At 40.5% G+C, this 27,770-nt stretch overlaps 1 protein-coding gene across 3 annotated transcripts in view; it reads left to right on the top strand.

Annotated features, from left to right (window-relative positions):
* SLC45A4 (solute carrier family 45 member 4) overlaps window positions 1-27,770 on the top strand; it is an 87,132-nt gene that overhangs the window by 38,798 nt on the left and 20,564 nt on the right. For all 3 annotated transcript variants that reach the window (XM_063327615.1, XM_063327617.1, XM_063327616.1), the window contains exon 2: window positions 10,919-11,548. In XM_063327615.1, the coding sequence (XP_063183685.1) occupies window positions 11,305-11,548 (244 nt within the window). In that variant the 5' untranslated portion in view covers window positions 10,919-11,304. The remainder of the gene's footprint in view (window positions 1-10,918; window positions 11,549-27,770) is intronic.

Here is a 27,770-nt window from a genome sequence, read left to right as displayed (position 1 = left end):
CACCCTTTGCAGCACAGTTGCATTAGAGAAACAGGCAGGCCTCCTTGGATGCCAGGGAGGAAGTAAGTAAGAAATACAAATTTATCTCTAAATGCTTCTATTCTTCTTCTTTTTTTTCCCTCAATACAATAGTAGTCAGCTCCATTTAACGCCTTATCGGGGGATGTTAAAATATTTTTCTTGGCCCAGATGGAGGGAAGCTACGCGAAGCTGGGGTGGGGAAGAGGCAGAAGAGAAGGGATCTCTCTCCTTTACGCCGACAAGAGACAGTTTCCCGCAATCGTGCTGAATCAGTGCAGGCTCAAACTGCAGGTTAGGCTGGAAACGGCTGCTTATTGCCAGGCTATCACAGTGATGATGGGCCAGTTGATCTGCGAGTCCACTCAGAGAAGGCAAAATGAGAATATTTTGTGCAAGATGATATAATCAGTTATATATAGTTGTTTACAAACCCTTCGGAGAATCTGAAATGTGAGAAACCCTCTTCTGCCTTGTTTTGCTTTTTCTCTGAGGGAGTAATTATTTCCTCAGAGTTAGTAAAATCCGGCCAAAACCTAACTTTTTCATCTTTGTTGGAGGGTGAACAAAATTCTGTGGATGCTTTCAAAAGCTTACTTTAACAGAGTTTTCTGAGATAGAACGATGGTAATGCGTTTAGGGACTGGTAATTGGAGATAATGCCAATGAATTAGACTTTGCAGACGTTAATGATATGCTAGAGGAAGGCAGCTTATGAAGATCTATGCTGTGCTCTTTTTTGTCTTGATCTATTGAATAGCTTCTGTAATTGTCTAATACATATTCTGGCAGTATTTGGGTTTCTTAAGCATTTACAGCCTGAAGAAACCAGCCTGCAAATTTTCAGAGCAGTGAATATAATTAGTTCAAATATAATTACTTCAGTAAAGTATTGCGCTCTTCATCGTAGGTACAGTAACATCTGCAAGGAATATCTAACTTTGCATATACAGACTAAGTAATCGGTCCTGGCTTGACTATTTTTTATGGATGAATATTCATGCAAGACACACACGAGTCTCAACCTATTGGAGAAAGCATTGCTCATTCTGAAGAGTAATTTGCAAAAGGTTGCACTGGTATACTTCATTTCCCACACTGCAACTGGGAGGACAGCCTTGGTAAAAGAACTTGCAAAAAAAAATGCTAGTGGCAACGATGCACCGATAGGATTATTCTTGCACCACCACTGGGTTAAACATTGTCCTTCCTTCTGCAGGAAGGTAAGATTGTTCCAGTTAATCCACTTGGTAATGTATTAAGATGTTCCCTGATGATAGCCTTAATTTTGTTTTCCTCTGTTGTCCTACTTCACTGAGACAGAGGGAATGAATCAATTTAATTCTGATGGGAGATAACTCTCATGTTCAACATGGTTTAAAAACTTGAGGATCTTTTAGTAGGGCATGCCTAAGCTGGGCCAGACTTAGCTTGTGCCAGACTGAAGTTTGACTGTGCTTATCTGCCCAAATTAGTGCATTTTCTTAGTGACAAGTCGTTATTTGCAGCAGTGTCAGACCATAACAGCGTATTTGCACACTGGCCTGAGTGATCTCTATCCCCATGAGGTTTTGAGTTCTTTGTGCTTATGTGGTGACTAGGATGTAATTTTTTGTTTTTGAAAGTGCTTAGCTTTTAGCTGTCTTGCCCTTAACGTTTGTTTAATTTTGGGAGTAGAACCTGCTACTTGGACATCCAGCTGTCATGAATAAGGCATGTCTGTGTCTGTGCTGTAGTGAGGAACTGCTTGTTAGGGCCTGTCTTACCAGCATCGCCGGTCCCGGCTGTAATGTTTTCTGCTAGCTGGGAAGGCTTCTCTATGGCTATTTATACCCATACCACCCTAGCTGTTTACTTGTTTAATGTATCTGTATTAATAACCATGAGGGTAACAGGAACATATATGATGTTTTTTACCTATCAGTAAAACAAAAAATAAGTTTAATCAGATAATGCTACCTCTCCAGTTTAAGTAAATTAAGTATTTCCTACTAAAAACAGGAGCAGCAGTGATTTAACAATGTAATCTGATCTAATATTAGTAACAGCCTGTGCCTTTAGGGAGCAGTATAATATCCAATCCACTGAATAAAGTCTGTCTCGCGTTAAATTATGAATCCCTTTTAAAAAGATGGCTTCCCAGAATTGTTTCTGTAATTTCATAAAGACCCATGGTTTCCTACGTCTTTTTCCCAGTAATATAATCAGGCTGGAGAAATTACATTGCCCCCCCCCAAATATAAAGAATGAGGAAAGAGTGCTGTCTTACAAAGGTGTTCTCCCTGATGTCATGAGGACCTTCATCCTCTCCACCTTTTGTCTTAAGCTTTCTATTCCTCCTTGCATGTCGGGGCAGGAAAAAGCCCACCAGGGGAGTTTGTCATGCACAGATTGCCATCTGTCACTGCATCTCCACGTCTTCAAGCGTGAGTCAAAATCTTACCTTGGTCATTTTCCGAGTAAGCTGGAAGAGGGTGGAAAGAGGGTCCGAAGAAAGCAAGGGGGCTTCTAGTCAAGGCCACGCGTTACAGAAAGAAGTAGGCAGGACACCCAATGGAAGATTTAATGCTAGCAAGGCTGGAGTTGGAAGCCTGTTTATGTCAGGTTTTAATAATTTCTGGAATTTTGTATACATACCAAGGAAAGGGTGCAACAACTCCTCATTAACCCTTTCAAAATGAAGCAGCGCACACCCTTGCTCTTACATTTTGTGGGAGATGATTGTTTGCATATTTTTATGGAATTGTTGGGGGAGTCGAGCATCTCAGATGTTCAGCCTTAGTAGTTCAGAGAGCTGCCAGAATCACTTTCTTCTCTTAGATGAGTATATTTTTGAAAAGTTATGTCTCAGCTTAAACAACAGCAAGGCAGAGGTTGTAAAAGACATCAACTGGATTACAGTGTGTGAAGAGTCCTGAGGGCAGGCAAAAGTTTGCCTTGCAAGAAGTGGAAAAAAATGCCGCTTCTCCACGTGAGGTGGATTGCTCCACATCGTCTTCATTCACAACGTGCTGCAGAATGATTTCCCCCCTCCCAGACCTTGCTTCAGTGGCCTAAATTGTGTGGTAGCCTCAAAAGTAGGTCATGATGCAAAAGCGCTGTGCTTGTTCCAGTGGCTTTTTCTTTTTCTTTTTTTTTAAATGTTTTTAAATCTCAGATTTCAAAATGAACCTGTTAAAAATCTCATCTAAGCCTTCATTCGGTGTCAGTTGTAGGGTTGCTTAGGCGTTGCATCCTTGTAGAACAAGGTGGTTTATGCTGTTGTGTTTCAATGCCTTTGATTACCTGAATGATGAATTAAATGTTAGGACATGTCAAATGTGGTTCTTTATTGCACCCAGTTAGCCTTAACGTTTTTCCTTTGGCAGGCTTTTAGTGATTCAAAACAGGTTAGTCCAGTTTAACGTAAGACCATTTTAAAATTAGAGGTTAACTTTCAGGATCTGGAGTAACATTGCTCACATATGGGATTGTTGTTAAGTAATATGTGGCATAATTGCATTTTTTTAAAATAAAGTATTACTGAACAAGTGTCGTCTTCCCCCTCTGGTAGGGTTAATACAGTTCTGTTTTTAGAAAGCAGTAGCTAAAAATCTGTGTTTGCATTTAACTCTGTGAAAAGTCTTAATGGGAATTTAAACAACCACCTGCCTATAATTGCTGCCTTTTTGAACCAAAGGCCTCATGACTTGCTTATAAGATGGTGCTTCTAGAAAGTCACAGGATTTTTTTGAGTCTAAACTTTTATGAAGGAACAACTTGATCAGATCATGGAAGGATACAGCCCCTTTGCTGAACTTCAAGTAAAGTAGTTGCATGCATTTGTCCAGCTGGGCCAGAACCTCCAGGTATGTTTTCTAGATGCTTTTCTTCCTACTGCAGTGACTGAACATTTGAGTCTTGACATGGGCCAAAGAAACTTCCCCTCTGGCCAGTTCTGTTACTATAAACAGCTGCTAATAATTACTAACAGAGCCGCAAAACAACCGGGGAGAAAATAGCTGCCTGTTGGCTAAGCGAGTGGTATTCTGCCTTGCATCTGGCAAGTCCTAGGAGGCAGAATACATGATAGCTCTCACAGCATGACTGAAGATCCTCCTTCTACTTTCTGACGAGGAGGTGTCTTGAGCTGGGCAGGTGAGGCTGCTTTTTCACCTTGTAGCCACAGGGATCCACCAACAACTTCTTTCATATGAGCTGCAACTTCACGTTGCCTTTGTGTATTGCTACCCCTAAGAGCTGCCCCATTCTGTTGGTTACGGATCCACGCAGCCACGCAAGCAGCTAAAACCAACCTGACTTTATAAAGGATTTTTTTTGTGGTTTTTTGTCAGTTTAGTTTTCCACCTAGATCAGTTACACTGTCTGGCTCGTGACATAGACGCTTATGTGGCTGTGCAGGAAGGGGTGGGAGTAAGGAACCCAAGGCAAAGAAAAGGAAGAACAGACTGCTGCGTTTAGAGGAAGTACTTGTTTATGCCAGCTTAAAGTGATTGAGAAAGCTATAGTGTAAGCAGTACAATAAGGTAGTAACATATTTTACGCGATATTCCGATGCAAGCAGCTGACTGTAAAACAAAACTGGCCTTGCTCGCAAAACAGGCTGTCCTAGCAAAAGTATAATTTGCTGTTATAATTTGAAGCTGCGATCAGCTTTGTGCTGCAGGGAGTTTTAGCTGGTTTCATCTGTTGCTACCTCTGTAGTAGAAGGTACCGCCCCTATGGCAGATCTGTCGAACAAAATTAATCCTCGGGGAGTCATCTGTACAAAATCGGTTGGATCACCATCTTAGGGAATCATTTTTAACATATTTTGAGAATTGACCTTTTGGTGAGGTGCTGTAGCCACGCTGGCAGAGGGATGAAGGACAGCCTTGCCTTTAAGAGCTGCTCACAGCAACGTTGCTCTATTGGCATGGTGAAGCACCAGAGGATTTGAACTCAAAACATTAGTAATTATGCTTGGACAAATGCCATCTTACTCTTGAAAAGGCCTGAGTCCCAACGACATACCGTTTTGCAAGCCGGTCGGTCAGATGCTGAAACAGAACCCAGTGTCCATTTTGCATTTAATCATAGAAGGAATAATAAACAATGTTTGCCAGCAACATAGAGGTACAAGTGTCCAGCCAAACACTTATTTAGTCTAAGGAAAAGACAGGCAAGCTCAGAATACCTTTCTATCCAATGCTAATATTAAAGCTGTATTTAAATCAGTCTAGGTAACTTTTCAAGTAATCTGGTGATCTCTTGAAAACCTTAATATAAACCAACTTGGCAGAAAAGTTAAGTATTTGACAAATAAATGGAATGACTGGGCCATTATAGGCTTGCCAGCCTAACATGATTCACAGGTGAAATAATGTCGTTACTAGTGTGTATGTCTGAGGTGTACTCATTGAAGAACTGAAGGAGGGTGAGGTCTAAGACTTTGGGAGGAACAAAGTCATGTCCTGTTAGACTGGCAGCTTCTGGACTCTTAAAATAACTGTGATCAGACTCATTAAAGCCTAATTAAATTCTGTAAGAATTGATTCTTAGCTATTTTCCCGTATGAAGTTAGTGGTAAACAGTGAGAAGACGTTCACGTGCCATGATGGCTCAAGGTGTCTCTACCTTCTTGACGCTGAAAGGAAGGATGAAGAGTTCTTTTAAACTGTGGAATCTTTGTTTGAGCTACAGTATTTCCTCCATTGCTAGAAAACAATTCCTGTAGAGAAAAACTGAATGCAGCTCTTCGCTATGATTTGGGGAGACTTCGATCAATCTGTGCCCTTGCATGTAAAACAAAAAAAAAAGTAATGATATTGGAGGAGGCAGATCTTGAAGACAAGAGATGGCTCAATTAAGTGACTCTAAGTTAATGCAATAAACTTCAAATTAGAGCAGGATGAGAGAAGGGGGGTAGTTTGCCTCTGCTCAATCGCCCCCTTGTTCCCTTAGATATTCAATAGTGTTTGGACAGAACTGTTTGCATCCTTTTCGGTTTGTTCATTACAGTTTTTCTTAGGCCATGCTTATTTTTCCCTTGGGGACTTAGGATTTTGTAACTAGTGCACACCTACCCTGTTGAAATGGATTGTTTCTTACACCAATAAATGTCTTAAGGATTGCTTAATGGTTTCAGAGGAAGAAAGCCCTCCTCAAGAGATGAGATTTTCTCATGGTATCCAGTTGGGTCTGTTTAACTATCTACTTGCCAGGCTTTATTACTGCTTAATAAAGTATGTGTGTGATTACCTGAAATTTGCTGAATAGTCCAGAGCTTAAAGTCATGTGCTTTGGCACTGGTTCAGGAAATCTAGTTGCTTGTCAAACAGTACATTCCTATTCCTTGTTAGCAAGGGATATGTGGAAACACGCATTAAAAATAGCTCAGTCTTAAAAGATTTGGGCAGGATCACTGTTGATCCCGTTTATTTTGGGGTTAATGGGTGTACTACCAATCTTCTGACCTCCAGATGATGGTATCACAAATGCAAAAACACTGCTTGCCAACCTCTAAGTCGTAAACTTACAAAACACTCTTGAGAAGTGTGATAAAAGTCATTTGCCCAAGGCATTCTCTTGCATAATTGTCTAGCGTGAGCTTTTTGTGCACCTCTAGCATCTCAGTGCTCACTAGGGAAAAGAAAACCACTGAATTTTGTGGGCCACAAATATGACCTATCTAACTCTTCCTCTTCTTTGGAAAACCCTAGAGAAAGTAATTTTCCTCTGGTTCTTCGATGATTCATGTGCTTTCGTCTGTGAACGCTACCCGTTTGAGGTATAGGATCATTGTGATATAGCCTTGTCGAGCCTGGAACGTGTTTTGTGCTCCACATAGTCATGTTAAGACTTATGCCTAGATAGAAGATAGATAGTAGAAGTATAACATATAAAATTACTAGCAATTTGAGCAGCTTTTATAAAATTTTGCTTACAGGTTACTTGTCAGAATATATTACTGCCTAAAGTGGCTATATTACTGCCACTTTATAGGTTTTGTCCTTGTCACGATGTGGCCAAAGGTCGAAGTAAAATGTGTGCAATTAGGTTGAAGAAGAGCAAGTGTAATCACTCCCCTCCTCCCACATACACTTTGCAAGATCAGGAATATTTTTGTATCTAAACTTCTCTCTGTACCCAACATGAACCCTTTTTCCGTGACTGAAATTCTTCATTCTACTTCCTCATTCTTTGTTAAGCATGAAAATACCTTTTAAAACTTTATGGATGGTATAGTGACGGTGCACGGCAGAATGGAGGCACCTTCCTGAGATAAATGCTGTCTTGTGTGCCAGTTTACTTTTTAAAACTATTTTGTTTAGCTGCTACATGGAAAGGTACAGATATCTTTCTGAAATCTTTTGCCACTGTGCCTCTCGACATCTGTTTGAGGAAGGGATGCCTGCTCTCTTAGAATCATAGAATCACAGACTGGTTCAGGTTGGAAGGGACCTTAAAGATCATCTAGTTTCAACCCCCTGCCATGGGCAGGGACACCTCCCACCAGACCAGGCTGCTCCAAGCCCCATCCAGTCTGGCCTTGAACACCTCCAGGGATGGGGCATCTACAACATCCCTGGGCAACCTGTTCCAGTTCCACCATCAGAGTAAAGAATTTCCTCCTAATATCCAATCTGAATTTACCCTCTTCCAGTTTGAAACCATTACCCCTCGTCCCGTCATTACACTCCTTGATAAAGAGTCCCTCTTAATACCTAGTCTGCTTGAATGACAAGTAAAATGTAAGCTTAATTCATCACTTGTTAAAAAATTGCAATAATAATGCTGGCCTGTTTCTTAGGTGGACTCCACGCAGTAAAGCTTTTGAACTGCATGAGTAAAAGGACTGTATTGGAAATCACCGTGGATATTCAGTACTACAATTTTAAGAAATTATTGGCAATTAAGGTTCGGTTTTAGAGATGCAGACATGGGAGCATGCCCACTTTGATATTTTAACCCACCTCCTCTTTAGACACCATTTACTTTGGAGTTCTTTGCTGCATAAAAGCTTCTGTAGTATTTACTTCCAGCAGGTAAATGAATTTGTCTCCCTTTTCGATAAGGAAGAAAGCCACTATTCAAACTTGCCAAATTCAAAATGAACTTGGAAAAAGCAGCAGCAGAATCTGGACCGGACTAAAATGGGTAGGAACACAACCTAGCAGGAATTACGAAAGAACTGGAAGACCTTTCTGAGAGGCACTTGTTGTTCTCTGGCTCTTGTATTAGACATGCATTTGGAGTCAGATGAAAGTGCAGCAGGAAGACTAGCGTTATGCTTACCACAAAATTGGCATAATGGAACAGTAATTCTCTGTTCCTTTAGATAAAACCTGTCCATTGTGCCTCTTGCTATTGCACTTGAATACTGTAACTGCTTTTTCTGGCATGGTTAAAATATACTGTTCTTATCTGTGTCAATTACAACTTCAAAGTCTACTTCCATCTATCATCCATTATTCCTGTCTCTTAAATTATCTGATCACTCCCCATCATCTCCCACTTCAAGAATAACTTTTTTAGTCATCCCTTAAGAGTCTCGCTCAAATGGGCTAAATCTCAGATACCCTCTTTTGTCCTGCCTCTTTATCCTTTCCAGTGACAAATGCTCCCTGGCTGGTGTCACCCTGCTTGCGCATGCAGGCTGCCCCTGTGCAGCATAAAACATTCTGGTGTGATGAACTGCCTTCCTCTCCGTGCCTCATTCTCCTACCCCGTAACTGTGTATCGAGCGAGGTGTTTAGGGAAATTGAGTTAAATCCTTCAGAGACAGTGACAGGAGGGGAAATTCAGCATAAGAAAACACTAGAGACTTTAAAGCCATCTTGTACAGGGGGGTTAGCCGTGACCCTTAGTCTGTAATACAACACGTGTTCAGAATGATTTTGAATAGTAAGATCTGATATGTAAACTTTTAGATTCTACTGAATGCAGTTTTGCCCGAGTCTGCCAGCAATTAAACATTTTGTTACTAGTCTGTAATTAAAATAATTGCTCCTACTCTGGAACCCGTATTTTGTAGGTTTTACTCACCCAGAACTTGTGTTATGAAATGTGAATGTGTGTCTTTTTAAAACACACGGTACTTAACTTCATATTTATGATAAACTAATAGCCCTTCAAGGATTGAGCTGAAACCTCGGACAAGTAAGTAAGGGAAGAGAATCATCCATTTCCCTTCTGATGCAAGTTCCAACACTGCGTTAACTACGGGAAGGAGGGAAATGAATCCAAACCCCAATTAGTGGAAAGAAAAAGCGTTACAGAAACAAGGTGCTTATGAAGAACTTGAATAATAAGTACCTGTCTGTAACATAATTCAGTAACATTAGGCACTGCATCTCAACTCCTCCTGTTAATTGAGTGGGTGGAGAAATGTTGTCTTGAGTCCTTTTTGTTCTGAGCTATTTAATGCTTGTAGATTAAAACTGGGAACTTCAAACTCTCCTTATAGCACTCGTATGCAGTAAGTTATTTTAACTTCTCTCATGTGATTTAAAGGTTTGACTACCTCTAAAGCAAATTCTAGTATTAAGTTGTTACTGAGGTGATCAGATCTGAGAACTCCAGGAATCTTGGGGAGCCTGGGAAGAGAAAAAGCCCAGAGCAAAAAAAGTTGCTTTTGACTAGAAGAACAAAATCATGCAATAAACCCACTGGGGGTACAGCTCGAAGGAGGGTATCAGCAGGAGGGAGCGCTCAAGATGATGTTCCCGTGCTGCACTTTTAGTAGAACAGTGTGTCGGGTCACACTGAAACAGACTCGCTGTTGTGATGTGCTTTAAACCCCAAACATGTCATCTTTTTCTTAAGGCTCATTTTTAGGTTCACCGCTTAATGATCTGGTTTATGCTCTAGCCCACAAAGAGTTTTTGTTGCCACAACTGAAGGGGCAGTGAACTGCAGCGTGGGGACTTCTTAGGCCAGCTTTGCTGCCAAAGCCAGCAAATCATGGAACCATACCCCCGAGGGGTTTTGTACTGGGATCCGAGTTCGGTCACACTGTGTGCATAGAAGTTACCGTGCACCCTTGTGGTGCAAACATGACGCAATCTGACTTTTTATAAAATGCTTTCTTTTTTCTCCTAAGTGCCTAAACACATTTTGATTGACATGGTACGGTATGTACATCTGCTTAGACTTTGTGGCATAAAGGACAGGGAAATACAGGAGAAGCTTGTCTTACCTGGTTGGAATATATCGTAATAATTTTAATCTATGGTGGAAGATATTGTGCCATTCTACCTTCACGGACTTCAAAAGGATGTTGGGAGTAAGGTGCTCTGATCTTGTGTGCAGAAAGTGAAGATGGATGCATGTGCTGTCTATATCCTTATTAGAAGCTTAAATATTTAAACACCAATCCTCAAAGTTATATTCCTAATGGCTTATTTTTGCTCACGTTTGCTTGAGGAATATCTTTGTTATAAGATGGTGTGATGATTACTGCAAAGTAACTGGCAACTTCCAAAAGCCTAAATGGAGACGTCTGTGTGGCCAGTGAGTAAATGGCAACCGATGAATCATCTTCCTGGCATAGTACTGGAATATCCCACACTGTTTCTGAAATGGAACCTGCATTAAGTTTCCCAGAATTTGTTAGTCTTGTGCTGATGTTCTGAGGATCTCGGACAAATACATTGATATATTCTTCTGTGGCTTCATGTAAGACCACAAACTGGAGGATCTTAGGAGTGTACAGTTAAGCATCATTTAAATATGAGGAGTAACTGCATTTCAGTGGAAAGTCCAGGGGTAGGAGGGACCGTGGAATAAAAGATCCTACACTAGGCAAGGACAATGGAAAGCATTAAGCAGGAAATAGGGTATATGGTTAAGGGGGCGGGGGGGCACAATATCCTGAAAAATGCTATTGAAATTTTTAAATGCTTGCTTTTTGTTGCAGATTAATCAGCCACTCGATGGGGATTAACAGTGGAGCACCTCTTTGTGTCGCCTTTCCACCTCTCTGTAGCAAGAATAACAACTTCAGCACTTCTTCAATAATAATTATGAAACTGGTATTAACTGAATGGCAATTATGGATTTTTAACTCTAACTCACAGTAAATCAGCAAGCCATATGTTGAAATTCCTACCAAATAGCTTTTTGTTCTTAATGTCTCATATCTATACAAGAAGTTTCAAGATATCTGTTTGTACAAGAGGAATATAAGCATTACTTGCCAGAGGAACAGAAGCTGAAAGAGAAGACACCCTAACTTGTTTGTGGAGTTATGGTAGTATTATTTATATAGATATATAACAAATATATATATATATATATATTTTTATGGTAATGAAAATGGCTCCCCAGAATGCTGACTCGGAATCTATGCAAGTTCAAGATCTACCTGTAGCACAGCTTCAGAAACCAGAAAACAAGGAGAATGAAAGTAGGGAGGAGACCATTAGTGAAGGATCCATAGACCGGATACCAATACGCCTGTGGGTGATGCATGGTGCAGTAATGTTTGGCAGGGAATTTTGTTATGCCATGGAAACAGCTTTGGTAACACCCGTATTGTTACAAATTGGTAAGTAAATTCTCATTCCTGTTAATTGAAACTTTATATATCCTTTTGCATTGATTGAAGTCAGAGGAAGAGGGAAGTGGGGTCTGCCAACTGAAAATGTGCAAGGTAAAATGGATTAGGGTTTGTTCTCTTTTTTTTCTTTTTTTTTTTTTTTTGCGCTGTTGGCTGTGCCACAGCTTCTGTGTGACCGTGTTTAAGTGGGAAGGACTTCTATATGCATTCATCTTCTGTCTAATATTGCTTCCCTCTGGAAAAATTTTAACCTGATTTAAGTCTAAAATTCTTTACTAAAAGGTAAATGTCCGAGAAACTAGAAACAACATTAGACTATAAAGGATTGCAGTGAAGCTTTTTTTTTTTTCATTTATGGAGAATTTAGAATAAACAGTTAGATGAATTGGCTTTTCCAACTACTAGTGAAATATTGCATTTACTTCAAACCACTAGTGAGTCTTATGTGATTAATCCGTCTAGTTTGTAACACATGAATACCTATGAATAAAGCGTAATACCAATAGCTTTAGATAATAATGGAGGGATAATGGGGTTTAGAATAGGAGTAGACAGTGTTAAATTTTGTGGTGAGTACTGTAATTAGGTCTCAAATAAACTGCTTACAATGTTAACAGCATCTGGTATTACCTTTATCAAATCCAGAAAATCGTGTTCTCTGTCAGATATCAGAAAATATTACATGAAACCGAATAGAAGTACCAGACTGAGCGTGCTTCCACGAGTGAATAAATCAACGATGTGTGTGCACAGCATAAGTGTATATATAATATATGCATATTATATGTTTGCTAATGTTTGCTTTGGCTTATACATGCAGTTGTACCTTACAGCATGCTCAGCTGCGGCCAAACAGAAGCTCTCGGACAACTCTCTAAAATAATGTTCATTGAATACTGTTTACAACACTGTTTAAAAATTTCAAGGTTAACATCTCAAATGAAACATCTGCATTTTTCTATTTGATGTGAACTTGTGAGCATGCAATTCAGATATTCTTTCATGCAGTCTTCTTGCAGTTAAAAATGTGTTTTCGTATGAAATTAAGAGTCAGTTTATTTTAAATCAACAGAGGGGTCAATAATCAGTGCAGTTAGTGCCATAAGAGATGCTGATGGGTTATGCCTCTAAGTTTTCCTGAAAATATTAATTTTCAGAGCTCATCAGACGTCCTTTTTGGATCTGTTGCTGTCATAGTTAAAATAGATTATTTGTTCCTCAAATAGGAGCTTTCTGATCAACCTGCCTAGCTGAATAAAACAGGTACAACTTCATCTGGGAATGTTTATAATGTCCATAACTTGTTTTGAGATGTTGTCTTTTGGGTAAGTTGAGTTTTAGAGACTTAATTAATTTGTACTAGCAGCTTTGGTTCAATTACTGCCTGCCACGAACGCAAAAACTTGCGGCCTGCTTTGCACAGGGAAGACCCCCAGTTTTGTAACTGTCCCTATACTTTTTTGTTCGTGTTCTTGTTTCGTGCTAGCACTTGGATGTTTAAAATGTAGAGCTGGCTAAGCTGACTTTACCTTGCCGTAGAGTAAGGTCAGACAGTATAAATAAACCATCCTCTTAATTACTGACCAGTCTACTAGCTTACATTTCTTTTGTGAGCTCTTCTAGCAGATCTGTTTCCTCCAGATAATTGAGAAATATCTCTTCCCTTCCTTCCCTAACCCCAGTGATCAAAATAACATTGGGATTTGGGGGAAGGGAACAAAAGAGCTCTCACTTGCAGAAAAGCTAGCAAATCGACAAAGCGATGCCAAAGGCTGGGGGTGATGATGTTCCATGCCACAGAGATAAGAAATGGAGGGAGCTGGTTCCAAATGTTAGCACTCTGGGAACTAATTGTAATCTTTCCTGCTCTGGCTCATGTTCCCTCAGCAGAGGAATAACCAGTGTTGGATTCACTGAAGAGTTAAGTTATTCACGGGTGACTTATCTGGCCTGGTTGGTAATTACCTCTTACATGGTTCTGTTTACCTTTATCAACCTCAGCATCTGTCTGCCTCAACATGAACTATATTTATTCCTCACTGGAGGGGGTTGTGTGTAGCTGTCGAACTGCTGTAATATTGCCTTTGCTTCTTGTTTTGGTAAAAGCAACATTCATTATTTTTTTTCTGTGAGATTAAATTGGCTGGAGAAACTCTTTTCGAGAAGCAACACCTGGGGAAGTGTGGTGACTCAACCAACTAACTTTGCTAATAACAAACTGAAGAACCAGAAGCCTTTTGGGTATGCGAAAAAGACTCTTCCTTACAGTTATATGCTGAGTATTAACAATTAAGCTTTACGGTGTGTGCTTGTGTTCTCAGAGAAAACTTTGGTCGCTGCAATAATCTGAGATTCTTATCTGATACCACCATTAAAACCTTAGGCAAGTTAGTATGGTGTTACATACTTTCTGCTCGCAGGTATTTGACTTTCCTGGCTGTTCGTGTGCCCTGGCTCAGAGGTGTAGTTCTGATTTGGCAGATCAACGACCTGTCCTACTTGTTCTGTAAGCCACCGGATTGCAGTAACTGAAGGGAGTAACTTTGGATAGTCCTTCTCCAATCCAACAGTGGTTAAAACTCTCGATGTGTTTAAATTGCCTACAGTTTTGAATTCTTAACAAAAGAACCGAAGGCAGCAGTGAGAGCTCCTTGGATCGATGGATCCTGTGAACTGGAAAGGTCTGGAAGTGCCCGAGTTGCTGTACCCCTACGGAAAGAAATTCTGAGTTGCGACTTTAATCTTTGTCTTTATTGCTATGCTTAGATTGATGTTACATTGCCTTGTCAGAAATGCAGCTACAAATTTGTAATAGCCATGTAGTCATAACTGGGCTTTAGTAGCTTAGCAACAAGAACAAGACAAATATGTTACACCTTTTTTTTTTTTAATTCTAACTTGCTCTTTGATTTCTTGCTATCTGCAGCTTAAGAATTCAAAGTGAAGCAGCTAACGTGTTTAGAAGGATTTGGAGGATATAAAAATATGCCAAATATGAAAAGTGGCAGGCTGACTGCAGATGAAATTATATTAGTTGTCGCTTTCGCAAGTTTTTATCGCTAGAAATCTTCATTAACCTTTTTTTGAGACCCGTTCAACTGGCAGTTCCTCCCAGCCAGCATTAAAACTTTACTAGAAAATAAACTGCCAGAGCTCTGGGTTTACTTGTTCATCGGTCCAAGGTTTTTGACAACCTGATTTCATATTACTCCTGAGTCTGTTCTGTGCATTGACACTAGTGTTTGCTTCCCCTCTCGCATTTCAGCCATGTATTATAAACTCCACAGGAGCAGGATGAGGCCTTTGTCTTCTGAAACATCTGGTACTTAATGCTGCTTATCTGTGAGAGGGAATTAAAATCCCTGCTATTGTTCATAAATGACAGTGTATTTTCTTCCATCATTAAACTTGGCTTCTAGAGGATTAAATCTCTCAAACTACTTCCAGTTCATAACATTTCGTGGAAGATTTGGATACATTTAAAAAAATTTTTTTTGCAAGGGATTTTAAGTGAATAAAAGTGGGGAGAAACTAACGACTGGTATGGTGAAAACTTAAAGAAACTGTCAGCTTTTTTAAGAAACTTGTTCAGTAAAATCACAATGCATGGCTTCTGTTAACAATGCTTAAAACCAGTAATAAATAACATGATTTGGTAATTTCAGATTATTTCAGTTGTAATTCAAGCACAATTTGGGTGGTAATGCAAGCAGTAAAGCCGTTTCTTCTGAAAAGTAGGGTCCACGTGCCTGCTTCATTAGGACTGCGGAAGAAAAAAAAAATAAATCTGTATTGTATGACTTGGGGTGGCTGCTGCTTTCAGCATGAAAAACTTGCTGTCTGACTAATGAGTAGTGGTAGCTGTAAACATGAAGTTTCACGGTTTATATTTAATATGATAAAAGCTTTGCCAAGCCTTTACTGTTGCTTCAAAGGATCTTTCCCATGCTATTGAGTGTTTTATGAATAGTTAATAGGCACAGAAGCGACTGTCAGCACCAAACTGCTCCTCATTCCCCTGCATAAATTAAATATATTACACTAGTGCTTTTAAAAAGAAATGATGCACATTTATGTAAGGAAAAACATGAACAGTTTACATGTGCTGCTTGCCTTTATAATGTCACTTAAATTTAGGGATGTTTCTCTGGTACGGTACAGGAATAGCCTTGATTGTTATGAGTTTCATATCTGAGTGCCTATCTGTGATGGCATCACTTTGTTTTGCTGTGAGAGTTAATGGGCTCCTGTAGTAAACATCAGCTAGTCTGACATTAAATATTGAAGCCGGTTGTATTAAGCTTAACCCTGAACATGGTGTTCTTTTTAGGCAATAACACAAAGGAATAGCATTTCTGGAAACTGCATATTTCAGTGCTAATTAATAGATTTTAATAAAGAGAAAGGCTGAGCTAAGCAGAGCAGAATACCATAGGTTATTTTTGTTTGGAAAAGAAATTATTTCACTCATTATATGCTTTTGAATCAGCAAAATACTGTAGTCGCTTATGTCTCGTATGAGACATGAGACGTGTTTCCTTCGTGTCTCATACATGTAGAAAAGCTCTTCGGGGGTCTGGGCTCAGTTAAAGCATTTAGACATAATATTTCAGAAAAAAAAAAAAAATTATCTACCATTCAAAATTCTTCCAGCCTGAAGCTTAGCAGACCGTGCTTAAAGGGTCTTGAAATCTAGTTCATGTGAAATTGCCAGTATGGAAAAAGTGTGTTAAGCAATAACTCAAAGTGCTGATTCTGAGAAATCTCAGAATGGTAGCTGAGAAGTCATTATGCTGAAGCGATTTAATATTACAGAGTGAACTTTCAGTATGAAGTGGTAGTGAATCTCCCCATTGAAATTTAGTGTTGATACCTGCCTGAGAAGAATGCACGTAGGTAAAGAGGAGATTATGGAGATGTATTTGGAAACCAAGCGTGAAATGTTACAGATAAGTTAGCTTTTAGGTACGTTTCTTCAAAGGAATTAAGGTATCAAAATTGCTGACTCAGTTCAGTGTGGAAGGGGATGGTCTTCCTAAGGCTAAACCCGAGATCAAAGGAAGTCTAAAAACCTTAAAGATCTGGTGGGGGAGAAGGGAACAAAGGGATTGGATGAGCTTTTAGAGGCTGCCTATAATTCAAGTGGAAAAAAAAAAAAAAAGGCTGACTAGCTGGAAAAACTCTCACAGATGGAGGAAACTCTTCAACATAAAGCAGCACTGACTATTTCAGCTCAGCTCGAGTAATCGGGTTTATTCCTCATCTCTGCCAAAGGTTGCATTTATGTTAAGGTTTTATGTATTTATAACTGTCTTTCTGCAAAGCTGCATCTTACCTCTTGACGTATGCCTTACCTGACCTTGTCTTACCAGGGAGAAACTGTTTGAGTTGCTGTAACCTGCTCTTTGACTCTCAAAGTTAAATTCTTGTACAATGCAGCTGCATCTGGGCTCCCAGGCACAGCTCCATTTGATGCTGAGAGTGAATTGCAGGATCTGAATTCCTCCTTGGAAGAATTAACGGCTTGAGAGCTGACCTGTCCCAAGAGGGGACCGTAACACAGCTAATCTAAGGACAAGAACTGAATTTGCAATGGATCCAGAAAACCTAGAATAATAAACACTTAATTAAATACATTTTCAGCCTTGTTAGCTTTGAAGTTAGTCTCTAAGATCATGTAGAGTTTGTATTCAGAGCTCAAGTGGTGGAATGTATAAAACTGCAAATATGGTGCCTGAGGCACATGTTAATTGCCCTATAAAACCTCCCCACCCATCATTTTTTACTTATTGACTAATTTTATGCCCACTAAGGGGTTGTATAAGACTAATTTTTACTGTACTTTTTTTTTAACCAACAAGCAAGTCAGTAAGGCTTTCGTATCATGTATCACCCTTCTCTTACGTAAAGTATCTTTTGAGCTCAAATATTAATTGAGCAGCACAGTTTTTGAACACATGTAGTGCTTAGTGGGAGGTTTAGTTACGGATACGTTTAAGGCACCTTTAAGAGAAAGATGCTATGCAACTATTAAGATTTTTAATCCTGGGGGCAGTGGGGGCACATGCTTTATTTTCATATCAAGGCAAATGCCACGCGGTCTGGCAGTTGTGCAATAACTGTTACTTAGAGAGCTTTTTTTATATCAATGTTCTGTTTTTCTTTAAGTAACACTGAATGTGGCCTTCAGAGGCGCAACTGATAACGCGTGGCAGATTTTCAGCTGGGGTAACATGAGGATTCGCGCTGGCTTTAGGACTGTACAGAATATGTGACTTCGGATGAATAGCCTTACTAGGGAAGGGAAGTTGAGTGCGAAGGAATTCAGAGGCTTCTCCAATAGACGTGAAACATGTTTCCTATTATTTAGCAGTAGGTAACTTTTTGTTCCCTTTTATTTTTTTTTTTTTTTTTAGCTGAATAAGGTCTGCCGAAGAAGCTGCTTCTGAAATAAGTCTCATACTTGCTCTGGTGCTGTTTTCTCCAATTCCAAATCTTTAGCAGAAGTCCTTGATATTTTAATTGTGTACTGTGGGAATGTTAGTACTTTTTTTTTTTTTTTTTTCCCCTAGCATAAAGAGTGTTGGCAGTAAAATTCCATGTGAAAACACTTCTTTGAATCTTTGCAAGTTTTCCTTTTGAGAGCTTGTGTGATCTGAGGTTAGTGTGAGTGACCATATATGACATGCAAGAAACACCAACAAGCCTGAGAACTGTGGACCGATAGAAAAAAAACATGCTGCAAGACAAAGCAAACTGTATATAAGAGCTGACAGTCTGCATTTTTATAAGGATGGAAGTTTAAAAGCAATTTTTAATTTCGTCATCATCTCTGCTCTTCAAATCTTTTTTTCTTTTTTTTTTTTTTAATCTGCAATGATAGACATTTTTGTCTGTGATTTGTGGAAAAAGCTTGAGGCCTCCAAAAATAATCACTCCCTAAGAAGGAAATGGACATCTCTGCCCTTTTGGTGGGTGCTTCTTTTTACCAGTAAATCTTTCCTGTCCAGCATACTGCCTCCTTTTTATCTTGAGTAGCCAAGGTTTAAGAGAGAATGAGCTTTTTGGAATGACTTAGGAGTACTTTGACATCCCTGTCCCCCTTCTTTCCTGAATCTCTTGTTCTCTCCCGCTCCAAGGAGATCTAGTAAAGCAGCAGAAATAAGGACCAGTTAATAACGCTGCTACAGGCCAATGGTGCTGAACTGGTTATGGGACTGTACTAAATTATAAGCAGATTTTTTTTATGTTGTTTTTAATTTGCATATCAGCCAATGGCTTTAAAAAATTCTTTCAGTCTATTGTAAATGTGCTTTTTACTTCTCTTTTATGTTGAGTGACTGAATTGTCTTGCAGTTCTTCCACACATATTGGACCCGGCTTGTTGCTATAGCTGAGACGAGCTATAGGTTTTCTTCAAGGGCAGTTCTGGAGTAAAGGGACAAGTATAGGACTCAAGGAACTGCAGGATCCCTGTATTTTTAGTGCTCCCTCACTAATATTTCCTGTGGGTAGTGGGGAAGGGATGGGAGAAGAAGGGGCAGGCATTGGCCTCCTGAAAGGGTGCTAAAATTGAGTGGTTTTAAACACGCACCTTTACGCAACCTCTTTCCTAGCCTAAACCCTTCCTCTTAATCTGCTTTCCACCCATGTACGCTCTCAGCCAAATTTACAAAGCCTACATCTTTTTATACTTCTGTCTAAACGCCCTTTAGGAGAGCAAGTCATCAGGTGAACCTGTGAATGCACAATTGCTGTCTGAGTTTCGGTTTTCTGTTCAGAATTTGAGTTTGACCCTCACCTCTGACCGAGAGGTAATTTTGCCACAGCGATAATAGATGAAATGGGATAGCGCTTCCATGCTCTTTATTACGAAGTAATTGCCACCAGGGAAATTTTCCAGCAGGCAATTGCCTGTTCTTTACTGTAAAAAGAAACCTTTCAGCTCTTTGGATGGGGTTCTGGTGGCAGAGACTTGCAGATGCAGAACCGAGATTCGGGCACCCAGCTTTTGAAACTGGCAACACCGAGGCTCAAATCAGTGCTTTTCTATTGAACGTGGATTGTGGAGCAGGTTACGAAAAGGGAACGGCTGAGAACTCCTTGCTGAACAGGAGTCTTACTTTTCAAGGAAATCAAAAATTAAGGCCACTTTTGAAATTAAAAGAATGTCAACAGGCTGTTGCCAAATCACATAATGCTTTAATAAAGCTTGCTTCAAGAGGATTGTCAAAGCTGCAGCCCCTTAAGCTCTATTCTCCTCCGAGTCTCCTGTGTGCTTGTTGCAACAGTATTTCTGCTGTGATGCACCCTCTGGGACTCCATTTTAATCATCCTCTTTCAACCAAACAACAGTTGAGAAGGTTTCAGATATGCTTCCTGCAGGCTATTTTGCAAGAAATTATTGGAAAAGTTTTGAGCTGCTGGTTCAGTTCAATGATAAAATTTAATACAAGCCCATTTAACTAAACAGGGAAAAACCAGGTCATAGATTTTATTTACGTTGGTTTGGATAAATCCCCAATAGCTCATGTCGCTCCATAAACATATTCCTCTCTCTGAAGTCTTGAGTAAGAGTGGGTACAAAGCAGCACAGATGCAGATTTTTCCATAAATAGATAAACCCACTAATATACTTGTATTAACATTTGGTGATCTTCAGTTGGAGCCTCGTGATGGATTTTTTGCAGTGTAGTAGATGCAGAGCACATAAACTGGGTATGACCTGTTTGTCTACAGAAATAAATTGGATTTAAAGGGTTTCATCGGACAAGCAAGCATAACTTGCCCACAATCAGAATGACTTGAAAGCCTTAAACTCTGCAAAGAAGAACAGGATGAGTAGGTAGCAAAGAGGAGGGAGACATTTAGCTGGGGGCAGCGATGGACAGGCAGTGGCTGGCAAGAGCACTGAAATATTTAGCAAGCAGTGCTAGACCTGGTAGGCGGTTCTACTTGTGCTTTGAAACTCGGAAGAGATTCAAGTCCTTGATTTCGTGTTGTTCCTGATTTGGAGAAAAGTGTGTAATACATATTCCCACTGCTGGGGATGACGTCTAGCAAACGAGGTCTCCCCCTCCCAGTCGCAGTCTTTGGAAGCTGTTGCGCTGTGTATAAAATAGCATTAAAGTTCATGAAAGCGGGTCTTCTAAATAACTGGGCTGTCACTGTAGCATCTCTCAGCTGTTCCTATTTACGTTGAGTCCCCGTGTAAAGTGGGTGCTTTATGAAGTTGTTTCAGCCTTGAAATTTCCCCATGTCCATGTGGCATTCTGAAAAGTAAAGACTTGGGTGCAGACACCTTCCTGGGATCGGGTAAGCAGAAGGATTTGAGTCTGAGTTTCTATTGTATGTAGGGAACGGTGACTGCTGCATTACGCTGCTCTACAGCAAAGTTAGATGGCATCTTACCAGGCTGTGAGGAGTGCTCCATGTGAGGACAGAGATGGTGTTTTGCATAGACACAACACAGGTCCTGGGCAGGCACTCGGACACTCCTGCATGTCACCCCACCAGCGTCTTACACAGGAGCTGGGGGGAGACTTCGGAGGAAGTCAGATGAGGTTAAACTTCAGAGGCAGAGCTGGAGATTGGCAGTTGAATGCCAAAATCACAAGCTCATCGTCTGCCTCCTGATTACTTCAGTACGTAAAATTTTAGTGAAGCAAACTTTCTGCAAATAAATGAATTACCTGGAAGCTGGAACTGGGGACATGTAATGTCAAGACACAGACGTTCCTGTAACAGGCAGTCATAGTATCTTAGAGTTGCCTAGGTTGGAAGGGACCTTTCAGATCATCGAGTCCAACCATCAGCCTAACTCTGACAAAAACCATCACTTGGGAGAAGAGACTGCCCCCCACCTCTCAACACCCTCCTTTCAGGTAGCTGTAGAGAGCGGTAAGTCTTCAGAAACAGCTTCCACACTCGGCTCAAGAAGCCTTAATGCACTTCCAGAGCAGAAATGCTGACACAGAGAACGGTGAGGAGAAAGGATCAGTCCCTACATTGGCCTGATTCTGTCCTCAATGTCAGTTTTGTCTTTGGCAAGCGTCCCGCCACGAGGCGGTGCAGTCTCTTTTAATACACCGATAAATTTTGTATAGCTGCTGTTCAGATCATCCTAACCTTGAATTTCTATCCTCTGGATCACAATTTATGTTCTCTGGCTCGAGAGGTAAACTGAACTGTATCGTTTTCTATGTGTTCTCGTGTATAGACTGTTTAAAAACAAGAATTTCCTCCTTTTATCAGTTGTGCTGCTCTGTAAACAATGGTCTCTCAATAATTCAGTCTATCAGAATTGAGGCCTCCCAGGATAATTTGCAAATTCCAAAAATATCCTTCTGGCTTTAAATGAGCTCTTGGTCTGTAGATGTTTAATACCTCTTACAAATGTCATATCTGGACACTTCTGGAAATTAAAGCATTTCTTTGGAAGCTGGAGATCAAGTTCACAGACTTCAGAGTTCACGTAGGTGGCAGGAAAATTCGTATTAAATTACATATGCTAAAATTAGCGTTCAACTTTGACACTCTAGGAGAAATCTTCACGGATCTAAACCCAACGAAATGCCTTGCGTACTGAGAGAAAGGATTGTTTACCGGGGTAGGTTAGTTGTAGCGGATACTGTTGCAGCATTCGCTGTGTTTTCCTTGCCTGATTTGGAAAGTCGAGCAGTGTCTTACCAAGCCAGGCATTTTCTGGCAAGGAAGAGTCATTTCAGGCATACCTGCTGTCTGACACGCACCACATCAGGTGACTTCAGAATGATTGTTTATCATACTCGGGTGCGAATTAGACAATTTATGTAGCGATGGGATGCTGCTGCAGCCTCGGAAACGTCTGGTCTGGCGTTCTGTTGCAAGCTACAACAGAAATAAAGACCACATACACTGTGCTCTGCTCCTTCTTTTTCCCCTCGAGTTGTTATTCCGTAAAACTTTACAAAAATAGGTTTCTGGTTGCTTGGCTTTGGTGTCAGTTTGTCACCTCAGTAGTGGTTCTGCACTATATCTGCCTCTTTAGAAAAACTGTTTATTCGAAGGGTTTGTTTTTTTCACTAAATATTAGTGCCTTTGCAACGTAAGTTACTTTATAGTGACTTTAAACGAGAGCAGAAGGAATCTTTGTCTGAAATTAAAATTAACATTTTCTTGTCACATTTTTCGTTCAACAAATAGAAGTATGCAAGAAACAGAGTTTACAAACCCAAACAGGCCAGCATCCCAGAGGTCACCGCTAGCGACCTGTGGTGAGCAGCAGCATTGACGCCCCTTCCCTAGCGATTTGCTGGGTCCCCCCAGATTCCGACACGCAGTAAAACAGTGGGGGGGAAGCTTTCAGGATATTCGAGGACGGAGTGGGAAAATAAGATGACGTAACCAGTTAAAAAGCTGAGGGGGACTCTTTCTCTGTAATTTAATTAGGGAGTAATCTTAACAAGTGCTCCCTCCTCCTCTGAGGTGGTCAAAGTCATGGCTCATCAGTCTTGTGCCAGGGGCTCCGTCGGTTTGGATAGCAGTCAGCGGGTGCGAGAGGTTACGGAGATAAATGACAGGGAAGGTTATTTTTCTGCGCTAAGGATTCCTACCCTGTTGACATGGCAAACGTGTTTAAAATAAGTTTTCAAATGGTTTGAAGCTGTAACCTTCAGGAGGCAGGTTTGGTACAACTTTCTGTCTGTCAGATATGAAAGGATTGCCAAATTCCACCTTGAAAATTATTTAGGTTTCAATCTTAAAAATTCTTTAGGTTTCCTTTGTTGGATGACTGAATAATGCTGCATTGCTGACTACACTTGTAACTCATATATATATATATATATATATGTAACTCGTTCCATTCCATTATAAGTTCAAATGGCAAGAAAAAGGGTACAAGCAGAGTGATGTAAAGTAAAACTGCTTTTCACAATATGATAAAAACATTTGTCTGGTTGTTTGGAAGAGAGTTCTGTTCTACTTTGTCCCCATTAGGGCCTAATTCTCACAATTTGCACATTTGGGAAGGAAGTGTTTACTGATTTAGTTGCTGGTGTGCTCCACTTGTTTAACTTTAGATTTTATTGGTAAATTTATCCTTCCACGCACAGCCTCACTGATTGTGAAACGTAACACGTGCAAGTAAGGATTGCATCTAAAAGAGTCTGGGGTAAGAAGTCTTTTTCATCTTGTGTGATTTCATTTCATTCCAAACTATCAACTCTGGTTATTTGGTGCAAAGCGACTCCATGGATCTCCTTATCCTTCATGCAGAAATGCAAGTAGTATAAGTTTTATTTATATGCCACTCCTCCGGGACGCAGTAAGTTAGCTGGAGCGTGGCTGAGACTCGGGGGTTAAGTTCTCCTCTAGTTACCAAAATTTCCTGTGTGTGCAACTTTGTCTTAAAACCCTGCAAGCCGAAAATACTTAAGAACCAGTTTTTAATATAGCTGGAGTTTAGAAGGCTGCAATATGAAAGCAGCTCTGCTTTTAAATCTCTCTGGTACACGTGTAGAACGTGTTTCATGTAAGTTAAAGTTGAAGCCAAAACACACAAGTTTATAGAAGACGGCGTGGAGGAAAGTTGGAAAGTTTGAGGCAGGCTACATAAACACCAACACCGTCTTTTTAATCAGCCCCCATGATTTCATCCGGGAGGATGGTTTTCTGTAATGCTTTACCCACAAGGCAGGCAGGTGGTGGCATGAATAGCTATAGAGGAAAACCACTTTTTTGGGGGGAGGGGGAGGATTAAAATTCTCTGTTTGATAGTCCCGTCACTGATACTTGTGCATCTAGAGATTGTTAAAACAACCGGAGAACTGCAGTGTTTTTCCTGGAGCAATGGTCTACGTGGAAAACCATGCCTGCAAACTACAACCCGCACTTCATTTGTCGAAGCGAATAGGAAAAGCACTAATAGGATTTATGTTTCACTTGATATAGCCACATGAGGAATTAACCTTAATAAAGGCAACTGCGTAGAGGAATGCAGCTTCTCTTGAGGAGCTTAGTATGAGTTATTTTCAAAATTCCTCGGTGGTTTTTTTTTAAGTAGACAATGAATAATAAGTTAGAAGAATCGGCGCGTTTATTTATGTGTAATTCAGCAACACTTTTAAAATAGCAAATAATTTAAAAGTGAATGCGGTGTTACTGTTCTTTGCTGACTTTTAGCTGGTGTGGCTTCCTAATGGCACAGTTGTGACAGAAATGATCACAGGCCGAGTTGTTTATTCCTATCATAAACAAACCTATAGTCCTAACAAGTTTAGGAAGGCCAGAATTGCTTTTGCAGTGTAGTAACAATTAACAATACACTTTTTGTAAGCCTGTTGTGGGAATGCTGGCTTTTTGGGAGGCTTTCCCTATGGAAAAGAAGGGGAGTAAAGCACTTTGAGAGTGCATGACATGAATGGCCTAAGGAGCATTGGTAGGATCGATTCAGCTCTTCCCCCACCTCCCCGAATAGTTTGGGCATTTCTAGCTGGGAGAATGGCTTTTGGAATATGAAGTTTATATGAGGTACCTATAATGTTTATTAGTTATTATATTTATTTTACTTTAGGTCAGCTAGGGTAATTACAGAAGGAGCTGCCTGCACCAGTTACTAACCCTATAAAAGACTATGCAAATGTGAGCCCGGCTGTCAAGACCAACTGTCTGGTCAGTAATCCCTGGGAAGATGAAGGTTCTCAGACGGTATCTGCAGGGGCAATAGACCAAAAAACACCTTCTCGAGTCACTGTTTTCACGTGGCTTCCAAGCGTGTAGTCAAGACTAAAAATTGAGGAAGAGGAGGATGAGTTTTATCAATGTGCAAAGACAAGCTCCTTGCGTTGTACTGAGCTGTGCACTTGCTAATACACACAATTTGAGGCTGGAAATGAACTGGGTTTTTTGCTGCTTGCAATTCAAGGGCGGAAATGTTATGCTGACCATACTCTGCCTGGCTGCCTGCTCGACAACAGATATTTTTTGGCTACCTTCGAGTCTGTTTGCTTTCCTTTTTCAAGTTCTGTTCCTGGGTACGCTGACCAGATGCCATGCTGGGCTAAGTTATCTGCCAGTCATTTGTTTGGCAGCATCAACCACATCCTTTATGGTTTCCTAGGGCTTGGTGGGGTAGAACAGGCACATCGGGAGTAAACTTTTGCTGCAGTGAATGGGAATTTAATACCTGGGTGATGCCTTCTAGCCCAGTGTTGGCTACGATGGTATTTTAAGTCTTAACCTTGAGTGAGTCTCATTAAACTTGGGATGTGTTGGCCATGCTCTTCATCTTGCCTTTGCTTAATTATGTTAATCATGCTTCTGCCTCCCCTTGAGGTCCAGTTAGAGCAGTGCAGAAGGGTTGTCAAAGCTTCCCTTAGGCACAAAATCCTCGTCCCGCAGAGCAGCACAGGACCAGAGCACCCAAGCAAGGGCTCAGGCTGCACCTACTGCTGCCTCGTGATGCTGCTGTGCACCCCCATATTGAATAGGTCCCCATTAAGCAAGTATGATTTTAATTGAAAACTTATTCTTAAGCAGAACAGGAAAGTTGTTCGCTTCCCAGATTTTTTTAGGGGGTGGGAGGGGGTCAGTTCAGTCAGGGTTGAACATGGAGTTCAGAGTTGACAGTTCAGGTTTAGCTCTACTTGGAGGAAAAAATAGGTGTTAACGCCAGGTTTTGGTTAGGATTTGCTTCAGCTGTGTAAGTAGATGGCCATATTCCGGAGTATTAATGTGTTAATCGCTGCAACAAAAGCTCCACTGTTGATTAACAGAACAGGCTTGCGAGTTGGTGCTGAAAGACTTTCTATTGTATATGTGAGAGCCTCTTGAGTTTGGGAATTTTAAAGTGCATTTGAGCCAAACTGCCTTTGTTTATAAATTTGCCAATATTCTGGAAGTGGTGACGAAAAACCCTATTGAGCTTTGGATAAACTGGGATGCTGCGTATCTTCAGGCAACACATGTCAGTGTAATTGATGTCTAATCTCGCGGGGAGACGGAGCGAAGTGCTGCAGCATTGCGTAATGCAGGGAGTCGAAGTGGGGCATCATGTACAGCTGATGCATTTTAATTACATCCCGTCAAGGCGAGGGAAGGATTAGTGTGGCAAAACAATTTATTGATTGCTGCGTTCAGATACGTGTCTGGCGTACATTTAGACGCCCGTGAGTGATGGGAAATGGATGCGAGCGTAGCTGCGTGTGACCTTTGAGCCTTTCTGTATCTGCAGCTTGCTAAACTGGCCAGCAACAGGAGACAGCGTTCACAGCCTGGGAATAAATACACTGACATTGTGAAGTTAGCCTCGGGTAGTTATACCAATATATATGTCTAGCTGAACACTACCTACGTTTTTCTGGGACCGTGAAGAACGTTCACGTACATCAAATAAAAAGAACAGCTTTTTATTTGATGTAAACACCTTTGTTACGTCCCTAAAACTGCTCTTTAGTGGAGGTTAAAAGGATTTTTTTTTTTTATTACTGCTGGTTCGGCACACTGGAATTTGCGTCAGATTTAATCTATATTCAATTTCAGCTCGCTAAGCACCATGATCCAAATTTATTATTAGTGTCAAAGTGATGTATTTCTAAATTTTGCTTAATAAGTGAGAGAGGAAGAAAAGTTGAAAACAAGTGTCCCAAGAGCCAAAAAGGACGGCACAGATGATCTAGAAAACTCGAGTGACTCAGTTTCAGCAGTCGATGGGAGCTCTTGGCAATGTTGCCTTTCCTTGCCCTCTCTGGATCTTCATTACCTGCTGCAGCATGGAGAAAGCTTGTTTGGCACTCTCAGTGTTGAGTGTAAAAGGTTTGGCTTCTGGCTTAAGTAAACCTGGCGCTTCTCCCTGGTCTGAATGTACCCCGGCAAAAATAAATACTGTAGTTTGGGTGAGGATACAGTTTTGTGCAACCTATAGGAATTGCTAAGCATTTTTACTATAGTAAAAAAATCTGCAACAGGAACTGATTCTTTGGTCTCTCCTTAAGCAGAGCATGTCATATGCGTCGCCTTTGATTCCAGCAGGAGTGGCCAATATTGACATATTTGTCTATTAGCAATTGCTTGATATATCGGATACAGAAGTAGAAAGCTGAATTGCTAGAAGGGCAGTAAACTAGAAATAATGTTCTACCTGAATTACTCCAAGTTACTCCTGTGGAAGTAGGTTAGTAGGAGGGTTAGAAACTTTAAATAATTAAAGCTTTAAAAGCTTGACTTGACA

Source organism: Chroicocephalus ridibundus, chromosome 2 (genome assembly GCF_963924245.1).
Source record: "Chroicocephalus ridibundus chromosome 2, bChrRid1.1, whole genome shotgun sequence".
Classification (NCBI taxonomy): Eukaryota; Metazoa; Chordata; class Aves; order Charadriiformes; family Laridae; genus Chroicocephalus; species Chroicocephalus ridibundus.
Note: the sequence above shows the minus strand (reverse complement) of the source record. Positions and strands in the feature narration are given on the sequence as shown.